This window comes from Triturus cristatus, chromosome 1_2, assembly GCF_964204655.1.
Source record: "Triturus cristatus chromosome 1_2, aTriCri1.1, whole genome shotgun sequence".
Taxonomy (NCBI): Eukaryota; Metazoa; Chordata; class Amphibia; order Caudata; family Salamandridae; genus Triturus; species Triturus cristatus.
In genome coordinates, this window is record NC_140580.1 from 895,507,929 (window position 1) to 895,518,767 (window position 10,839).

The 10,839-nt window shown below is 46.7% G+C and overlaps 1 protein-coding gene across 3 annotated transcripts in view; it reads left to right on the forward strand.

The window, feature by feature from the left end:
* Positions 1-10,635, forward strand: part of ANKRD65 (ankyrin repeat domain 65) — a 90,811-nt gene extending 80,176 nt beyond the window's left edge. For all 3 annotated transcript variants that reach the window (XM_085609553.1, XM_085609551.1, XM_085609552.1), the window contains exons 3-4: positions 6,106-6,655; positions 9,478-10,635. In XM_085609553.1, coding sequence (XP_085465679.1) covers positions 6,106-6,655; positions 9,478-9,966 — 1,039 coding nt within the window. In that variant the 3' untranslated portion in view covers positions 9,967-10,635. The remainder of the gene's footprint in view (positions 1-6,105; positions 6,656-9,477) is intronic.
* Positions 10,636-10,839: the final 204 nt, after the last annotated feature.

Genomic DNA, 10,839 nt, shown 5'->3' on the forward strand with positions numbered 1-10,839 from the left:
ATTCTATCAAGCAGTCATTCTGGCTGAACAGCAGGATACCACATATCTCCCTCCTTTACAACAGAAAGGAAGGAAGTTTCAAAAGGCAGCAAGAAAATGAAAGGATAGAAAACTGTAAGATGGCATGGAAATTAAAGATGGAAAAAGCAAGCAGAAGAAGTAAAATGGACAGGAAGAGACAGGAAAGACAAGTACAAACTCATGAACCATCTCCCTTTCCACCAGAAACACAACACACACACACCCATAATGCAGACAAAAAGAAACCAAGTACTAGGATATAGTAAGCTGGCTAGGCAAACACGAGGAAAGTACAGGGTGCTAGCAAGAAGTTGAAGAAGTGAAACAACCAAAGAAGTCAAGAGAAAAGAGAAAAGGTGGAAGACAGCCGTAGACGGAACGAGGAAAGAATGGCTGCGCTACACAGAAGTAGGAGCATGGGAAAAAGTCCCCAGAAACACAGCAAATAACGAAGTGCAGAGGTCACAGAAATAGGAAAGGAACAGGGGAGGCAAGCTACACCAGGAAACTTCCCCCAAGACAGGTTGGGGTAGAAAGTGTGGGAGAATACCACACGGTACAATGCAATACTAATACAGTAACTGCAGAACTACCCCAAACAAGAGCTGGGGTGGAAGGTGTAGGAGGGGCCTACACGGCACAACGTACACATGTAAAATGCAGGAAAAGTTGGATTACCCCAAAAACAGGTTCGAGTGAAATGTGTTGAGGAAGACCACACGGCAAACATAAACTCAAGAAATGCAGTACTTCCCCCAGCACTAGCTGGGGTGGAACGTGTGAAATAAAGCACAAGGCACAATGTAAAACACAGAAATTTCGGCACTTCCCCAGGACTAGCTGGGTGGAACGTGTGGAGCAAAGCACACGGCACAAAGCAAGGGGTAGAAAAGGAAAATTAATTTGGCAAGAAGGTCAAGGAATTGCCCAAAAAGGTACTCTGCTAAGGTGCAGGAAAAAGGAGGAGTAATCGTGAGTGCTAGAGCAATAAAATGGAATGTGCAGAAATACAAATCATGTAAACAAAGGTTCCCAAGTAAAGGAACAACAGGACATAAGAGAAACAGCACATATGATGAAAACAGAAATAAGGCATCACAGCATAAAAACACAGCATAAATAATGAAACGATAGGGTGTCATTTAAGTGACCTCTCACATAAAGTATGACAGTGTTCCAAAAATAATAAAATAAAATAAAGAAAGTAGTCACCGTGGTCTGCAGTGAAGGAAAAGCGTGCTGAAGCGTGAAGAACATGTAGAAAAAGAAAACAGTACCTTGGTTGAAGATTCACCCTCTCAAAACTGAAAATGTCCAGCGTCTCACCAAAGTTTTAGCAGGCAGTGGATAAATAACTATAAGCTCCATAAATTATCCATTAAAGCGTGGGTAGATAAGAAAGGGCGAAGTTGTTGCTGACGAAGAAGTCTTGAAATAACTTTAAAAACAAGCGCAAAACGTGGTTAGCAGAAAACACTCCAAAAACGAATGAAGTGTAAGGAGCCACAGCGACGTTAATCTTCGTGATGAAATCTTCAGCGAACTTCACTTAAAAATGTGGTTGGTAGAATATGCATAAGGCATGCTGGAAACTGCAAATGACGTAGAGAGTACAATCCCAAGATGGCGGGACGCACCGGTGACGCCGCGCTGGATGGCTCCCGGCATCACCGTGCACCAAGGCGTGCATGTCAACAGGAAACCAGGAGCAAGGTTGCCAGATTGGGCTATTTCCCGCACAATTGGGCGACTTTTTCCCCAGTTGTGCGGGAAAAACCCATGCCTGGCGGGGGGCTACTTTTTGGGCTGGATTTATGTAGTTGTGTGGGAATTACTGGCCTGGGGCGGGCGCCCACCATTAAATTGGCAATTGCACAATTCATTCAGAGCGCAGGCGCAAGCAGGCTCAGCCTGGCTCAGTCAGCAGCACGCGTGACGCGTCCTAACTAAGTTGGGGGCCTGCCTCTGCCTAAACTGCGCGCCGCGGTGGCGGACTGGCGGTCAATCAAAGTTGTTAAATCCTCCCCCTGCCTCCCGGCCCCAGCGGCCCAGCAATCATCCCGCCCAGCCCCCCACCCACCCCCTACCCAGAGAGAGCAGCCAGCAGCACGTCTTCAGGCCAGCAGCCAGCAGCAGGTATCAACGAACCAAGCCACCAGGCAACGGCAACGCAAGTCATTGGTCAATGATCTTATTCTTGACTTGCAGTTGCAGTTGCCATTAGCTTAAGCAAAAGTAATCTAAGTTGACTTGTTACATTGTTGCTGCCTGCACCGGGCCCGGCTGCGGCACCTGCCTGCCACCAAGTCTGCACAGCAGCACAGTGCACACACACTCTAATGTGAGTCACGTCACGTGACGTCACACCGACAAGAAGAGCCAGACACCACCTAACTTTACCGTTTACCTCGTTTACTGAAGGCAAATAATTAGCCAATGTGGGGGGTCTCCCAGGGCCGTCATGTTGTAGCGCGCGAAAACGCTACCAATGACGGCCCTGGGAATTATTTTTAGGTCAGCCCCCGCGGTTCCCATATAATGCGGGGGCTGACGTGAGCAGCACGGTCTTTTCGGCGCGGCGGCGATTTGTGATCTGATCAGTGATCACTGATGGTGCTGCCAGTGCTGCTGTCTGCTGACTGTCTGCTGATGACGAGTGCAGTCAGTGCAGTGCCAGTGCAGCAGGCAGTGTTGAACTGTTACTGAAGAGAAGACGTCTGTGCTGTGATGGAGTGAGGAGACGACGACGACGAGTTCTCCGACTCCGACGACTACTAGTGTGTGCACTCATCATCACCAGGCCCAGCCGCCCAGGCCCAGCCCCAGCCGCCCAGGCCCAACCCCAGCCGCCCAGGCCCAGGCCCACTTTGCTCCAGCCCCAGGCCCAGTCACTCCAGCGCTGCCGCCCAGGCCCGCCAGCGCCCAGCCCCAGGCCCGCCAGCGCCCAGGCCCGCCAGCACCTAGTCCCAGCCACTGCCAGTGCCACCGTGCCTGCTGCCAGGCAGCTTTAGTTTTCCAGTCCACTGCCAGCCACCCACCACCGGTGACCGCGTGACTCACCACCGACCACCGACCAGGACCAGGTAAGTGAGACATCATGACACAATCAGGCCCGGCTCCAGAGTGCATTTGGGTGGGCCACTGCGGGCCCAATTTCTCACTTCTTGTGGTAGCCTACAAGCCCTAGATTACATTATATTTTCCTGCAGTCACCATGATCCAAAGGATCAATTCTGTGTGTATGTCGAGAGTTATTTGAAAGTAAAAGGGATGTCTAATACATTGAATATAGCAATAAATATAATTAGCACGAACTTTAAAATATGTTGCACAGTTGCCCTAATGACCTGACTGCTAGTTAAATGAAAACAGAAAGGCAATGACAGGGCCGTGTTTAGCGCTAGCGCGAAAGTCTTTTTTGGCGCCGCACCAATGACCTCTTTCTCCACAGATACCATTGCTACCAACCTCCAACAGTGCCCTTCATGTCTCTGTAGCCCCCTATCATATGCATTTCATTTGTTGTATAGCGCTATTCATATGACAGTGTAGGGTCGTGTCACAGTACTTATGCAGCTCAGGAAAGGAGACTGACGTAGTGTGCGAGAGACGGATCACACGCTCCTCAACTGTGCAAATCTGAGGTGTGCATGATTTTATCCACATCAATTTGGCAACGATTGCTTGTGCCTCATCACAGTGAGTGAGTGAGGTGGAAACTAATCATTTATCTACGTTTGAAGACTTCAAATGAACCAACACATACACATATAGTTCCTTCAATTACTGCTACGTCCCGGTGTACGTTTCGCTACATTATATTGAGAAGCTGTGGCATAAAGGTACTGTTTTGTTTTATTTTCACTTACTCGTAATCACAATATACAGAGACAATGAATCATACAAGTATGTCATTCAGTCTATAGGGAATGTCACATAAGTCAATGAGGATTACAAGGTGTAGGAATTAAATGTCATCCATACTGTTGGGCAGTATATTTTAAGAGGGTTTGAGCTGGGAAAGCACAAACTCAGGATTTAAAGCATACCCAGTGGTTGGGGGTTGGCTTTACTAATAAAAATGTATATCGGCCCAAACTCATTTGAGCAACATTAAAATAATGAAAGACTGGGGAATTTCTAACTATATAGTAACACAAAAAAAAGTGAAGTTCTAACTATACCATCCATGTTTGTATGCAGCTCTTTGATGACAGTTCATAGGTCACTGTCCTTTGTTAGGATTGTAATTTCTGAACTGCAAGTAACACAAGAATCTCTGTGACAAAGGCAGTAACCCACTGAGCTATCCAAAAAAAATACAGCGTATCTGCATTTCAAAACTACAAACAGGCAAAGGACTGCTCTCCAGCAGGATCATTAATCACCAGTTCGCTGGACATTTTTTTATTGTTGCCTTGCATCCATGGCCATGTTAATGATAAAAACAATTTAAATGAAGCATATGCAAAGTATGTGCCTTGCTGCTAACACCCTCCCACCATCTGTATATTGAATAGAATGTATATTTGTCGTTAAAATTGGTTCTGATGTCGATTTGCGCTTAATTGGACACTTGCTAATTTAGGCTGATTTTTGGGCTGGAACTGGTCTGATTGGGCTTATTTTGGGCTTATATTTGAGCTGCATTGGGTTTGGGACGGGTCTAAAAATCTGGCAACACTGACCAGGAGGAGACGTCACAAAAGATCCAAATAAACATCGCTGAAAACAGGTAAATTTGCGCACGCTGGATATGTGCGCGCTGGAAGCAGCTCGTGCCATATTTTGAAAGTGGCGAAGCAGTTAAACTGCCAACATGGATACAGACAAACTCGACAGCATTTGGCATCAAAAACAGCAGTAAAACCAAGCAGTCACAGTCAATGATTGGCAGTATATGCGAGATGCAAGCTAGCAGAGTGGACAGCAGACCTTCACAGACACAATTGACAGGCATAAGCAGACTGCACACTTCCAGACAAGTCTCGGGGAGCATCAGTGGTAAAAACATTACTCTTGCCACGAAGCTTGCAGCATGACAGTAAGCAGCACGAAATACCACAGCACTGTGCGATGGATAATTATTCATGACCCAAAAACGGCTTCTGAAGACTGGCACAAAAGGAACAGGGACTCTGTATCATTTGAAACAGGCACGGCGAGGAATAGAAACACGGGTTGGGTCACAGCAAGTAGAATCCAACAGTGAGGGATGTAGAAACAGTAGCAGAAACTGACAGGTTAAAGTTGGGGCGACCGGTGGAGGGTCACTGGTGGGGCTCGGGGTGCCAGTGTAATTTTAAAAGTGTAGTTTTAGTTTAAAGGAAATTCCTTTACCTTGAGCGTGGGGCACCAGCTTCTTCGGGTTGATGAAGTTCAGCACTCCTGGTACCAAAATGTAGTATAATGAAGAGCGCTCCAAGCCAGGTGGATTTTCCATGTAGGTTTATTGAGTGACAGGATACATGGTAGAATGAGTAATCCTTAAGTCAGATAGTAATCAAGAAGGTAAGTAATATCCCAAGTAAGAGGGAAAGCGTGAGCCCCACCAGGAGCAGCCCCTCTGCTGCTCAGCCCATCCACCAACTGATTCACGCACGCAAACATTCCAAACACCAACATCCTATCAAGCAGTCATTCTGGCTGAGCAGCAGGATACCACACCTACGCAGAGACTCTAGCCTGGCTCCCCAGCTTCGAAGTCAGCAGCTCTGGTCATTACGCCACATCCTCTCCCCACGTTCATGGCTAGTATCTGGTTCTGTTTTAGGTGGTGCTAACAGGAGAAATGGGCTGGTGCAAGCTGCCTCCTGAGGAGAGCCCCAGCGCTTATGTTTTTTAACAAATTTGCCACTGTACAAAATTGACAAAGTTTGCAATGTTTTCCTCCTTAAGGATCAACTATAGATAATTGTGACAGTGTTGTAATCAGATAAAAGTAAATACCAGTGAGTCATGTGTGTTCCATTCTATGCTAATATGAATCATGTTTGCTCACTTGTCAATTGTAATCTAAAGCTCATAACTCTCATTTCACGAAAATTCAGTCTCATTGTCTCCTCCTTATCTCTATGTCTCCAGGGATGAACATGAGCGGACCCCTCTACATTATGCTGCGTTTGGTGGTCGCATTGCTTCAGTTAAGCTGTTAGTTCAGAGAGGAGCACTAGTCAACGCAGTGGATGCATCTGGTCGCACCTCTCTTCATCAGGCGGCCTGGGGTGGCCACACCCAGGTGATCCACTTCCTCCTGAAGCGTGGAGCCTCAGCCACAGCAGTCACTAATGGAGGCCTCAGCCCTCTCCACTGTGCGGCTGCCAACGGGCACACCCTCATCGTGCAGAACCTGCTTGAGCAAGGCCTCGACCCAACTCAAGGTGACCATCACAGATGGTCTCCTCTGCACTGGGCCACTGTGAGCAACCACATACACATCATTGACCAGCTTGTTGGACATGGGGTTTCCCTGGAGCTCCGATGTGGTGGAGAGATGACCCCAGTACACCTGGCAGTAGAAGCAGAGAGCATGGAGGCAATGCGGTTCCTGCTGGCCAAAGGGGCAGAAGTCAATGGGAAAGATCAACTCGGCAGGACAGCTCTTGCAATAGCCGCGCGTAATGGAAATGAAAAGGTATGGATGGTTCTGGGCCTTCTGGGCTCATGATACACCGTGCTTCACTCATGAGCAGGATGAGGGTACCCCTCTTCAATAGGGCTATCCAATGCAGGTCCACGGGCTCAGATTCCCCTGGGAGATGCACAGTACCATGTTTCTCTAGCAGTTTGTCAACAACTCGATTTAGAGCTGGATTGACCTGCAGAGGAAATTGTGAGATTTCCTGTCAACCAGGTGCCAGAGTTGTTTGCTTGTTGGACATGCAGCTGTATCTGATTTAGCCGTATCCATTCTTCAGAGGTGCCATGATGCCAGGAACTCTCACTATTGCCATGCAGACCAGTCCCAGTGCTGTTCTGGCCAGATGGACAAGAATACCTCTGGTTGGTTGTAGAGACGTGGGCTGCTTCCAGGGCATGATGGGCTAAAGAGTCCTCAGCCCGTGAGAAGTGGCTCTTTATCAGGCCATCCAGTCACAGTCTTTTGGCCTGGGTACTGTGCTAGACTCTAAGTACTGTCATATTTTTCTAGGAATTAATTCACTAATTCAGGATTTCATATTCTAAAGTGTCGCTAAAAACCTGCGTATAAACCCAGTTGAACTAACGTGAGCTAACTTTTTTAGAGAATTAGAAAAAACTTTTTGGGGTGAATTTTCTTTTGCTATATTCAAACGATGCATTACAGGGCTGGGTTTTAAACTTCATGCACTGCTATTAACCAACAATCCAGCCTTGACCAGTGTGCCTCTACCTTACTGTTAAACAGAGCTGTCCATTTATAATATTACAGAAAGTCTAAAATGGAGAGATTAAAACGGGGAGAGAGATGGTGCCCCAAAGCTCCCAAATCGAGTATCTAAATAAATGTTTCAATTTAAGACAACACAGGTTAGCCATGTTGTCTTAGAAGCATATGACGTTCAGTTCAGTGCCTGCTTAGCTCAGGCTGACCGGCTGTTTGAAGTGGCTAGTCTGCATTTCACTGTGAAGACTGTAAACCAACTTGCATTTGATAGGGGCAGAGATCCCCCTGGAGGTGGGGGCAGTGATTGACTGCACCCGCCTGTGGCGGGATGCCCGAGTGGCACTGGGACTCACTTACCACCCTTCTGAGGGCATCCATTGGGAGGCACATTGCCTGTACAACACCTGTTTGTGTTGCACAGTCAAAATGCCTCCCTACAGCTCCTTTGTACCCACATCTGTAATACGGCATGGACGCAAAGACAAAGAATTTCCACATTAGCATGGACTACTTCCCATGCAAATGAGGAAACACCTTCTTGAGCTGGCACGAAATGCATGTCAGTGTGATACGTACGATAAGTGAGGTCTCACAACCTTCGACGGCCCCTTCTACAATACCAGAGTGCTCCTGGGGTGCATGAAGCAGGTGCACACACATGTTGTGCCCCTGAGGCACCTACTGTATTCCGAGCCCAAGATGGAATGGCCATAGTGCCATTTCTGCACTTTGGGACCTATGTTTTTAAACCTAACCGAACTATGATGGACTTTTCAAGGACCCTGTACCCTTTATTATGGATACAGCATGGGCAAGTGGGAGGGCAGAGTTTTGAGTTGTTATGCTTGCAATCTGTCCCTGCTCAGGTTGAACTGCTCTTCGGTCACATTTTTCTTAATGTAATATTCATGCCTAGGAAATGTCAGTAGCGTAAATGTGGATCTGAAGTTGTTCGATTCACTAATATCCGAAAGAAACATTCAAATAATGTGATAGGAGGCTCGACTTGAACAGGAACTGCTTACAAGAGTAATTTAAGTCTGTAATAACGGTGGGTGAGCTAATCCTGTTTTTGAGTGCTGTAAAGTTAGAGACATCTGATGCACATGGAAAAGAACATTGCACTGCAGGCCAAGTTCTTACTGACAGAATCTGAGAATGAATGCATTTAATATCTTTTGAAAACCCTACCACATTTCCACAGATGTTAGTGTCTAATGTGAATGATTAGTCTGTCTAACTCCTGAAAAACCTTAGAGGTTCCCCCCCTAAAATCCTCCACATTTGTTTTCACTAATGTTACTCAAAGGGCTCCGAAAAGCGCCACTGGCTACAAAATTCTTCCCAAAATCCTTTCAGGAGAGCGCTCCTCCTTATAAAAACGATCTTTAAACTAGACATGTCAGAAGATTTTGAGGGGTCCAGGCAAAAACTTCGATAGGCCCACATAGCAAAAGCAACTGTTTCTATTTTTTTTAAAGTTCTCCCAGGAAACAGAAACCATGGTAACTCGAACATCTGGCATCGTCCAATGGTATTAGATGTGTTACCTGTGTCCTGGACTCCATCCAATCATTGCTCTGTAAACTGTGCCAAGTACACCTTATCCACATTGGCTCTTGGGTAGAGACCTCAAACAGTTACAGGCCTCTCGGGGAGGTAGTTGGGGCAAGTACTCAGAACTTAACAGCCTCGTCATTAACAAACAGGGCAGGCTTGCTTCTAAATCTATAAATGCATTTTGGAGCAAGAATATGGGGCCATGAACAAGTGCTTGGGGAATAATGCTGCCTGTGCCCCATTCTTTGGGGGGCTCTGCTTTAATTCGACAAAGTTTAACCAAATGCTCCTAGAGTAATGTGCTTGCATATTCACCATTTCCTATTAACGGTGGCTCCTGTCCCTTCCTGCTCACACCTGTCGAGTGTCCGGCCCACTCCTGCTCCAAACATCACCAGGAATACTTACATCCTGGCCCCCCTGCCCGTGTCGCTGAGTATACCCAACCTTGGTTTCATTTTTGGGGGCTGGAGTCTTTACCCATGGTCAAAGTGCCCCTCGTTGAGCTTGGGTTCTTTTCTGTCTTGCAGATTGTGAGTCTGCTGCTACAGGCAAAAGCCAGCATCGAGACTGAGGACAACAGTGGCTGCACGGCACTCCACATGGCGGCGGCAGGTGGCCACATGGCCATCGTGGAGGCACTGGTCAGGGAAGGAGCCAACGTAAACAGCAAGGACGGGGCACAGCTCACACCGCTGCACCGGGCGTCCGAGAATGGGCACAGAGAGGTTGCCTCTTACCTGCTAGACCAAGGGGCCAGCACGGAGACAGCCAGCTGGCTGAATAAAACCGCTCTGCATCTGGCCGCCGAGAAGGGCCAAGCTGCTGTGGTGGAACTGCTGCTGGAGAGGGGCGCAGACCACCTCGCGCGCACCCTGTGGAACGAAACAGCAAAGGACCTGGCACCTGAGAGCATGATCAAAGAAGCAGTACATTTAATGGGTGGAAATAAAAATGGCAAAGTACCCAATCCAATCACATTAGAGGCAATAGCGCTCAGTGTGTCAGCAACAGCGTGACTGGGCCGTGTCCACAAGGCACTGTCGGAAATATGGCCAATCAAGAGACATCCTTACACACTATCCAGTATTTCCAAGAGGCTGCAGCGAACACTATTTTGATTGGTTGAATCAAAAGTAGTTTTTTCTACATTTTAGATTTAATTCATTTAGATGATGGATAACTTACTTCGTAGAAATCGAGGCAGCTGTGCCAGTACCATTAACTGCGGGGCAGCACATTTAGGATGGGTAGAAAATGGGGTGGCTGAGGTAATGAGCATCGACTGTGATTGGGTAATTAATTATTGTACAAAATGGCAATGAAACACAACTGTTTTATCGAAACATTAACCTCACCAGGCGGGTGTATTTTAGGGGTTATGATGACTTAGCCAGAGAACAAAATACAAATAGTTTCCTTTAATAAGCATTGAGATCTTATAGGCTCCCTAATAAACAGGTGCAATGCAGTAGATTATGAAAATGTATGTGAAAACAGAGAGCTGACACTCTTTCCAGAAAACCAAATGCACAAGAAAACATAATTACATAGCAGAAAATCGAAATTCAAAGTTGATGCGCAGGGTCCAAACTTTCCTCTGCCTCTGGAATCCGTGAATAACACCAAGCCCAGGGCACCGAGCTGTAGGAGCAGGACACCGGCAAATCTACATTTGATAAAAACAACCATAACATTACTCAACACGTCTTTTCATTCCTTATCTTTCTGATGCAAAAGTGTTTTCACTTTTTTTATTTTGTAAAGAATAGTTGCCTGTTTATTAAAAAATATTATATTATGTTCCACATTTGCTCACATCTATGGAGTACTGGCTAACTTTTTTGAGGCTGCCGTTAGATATGTGAAGTGTTTAGAAAACCTGAATATGA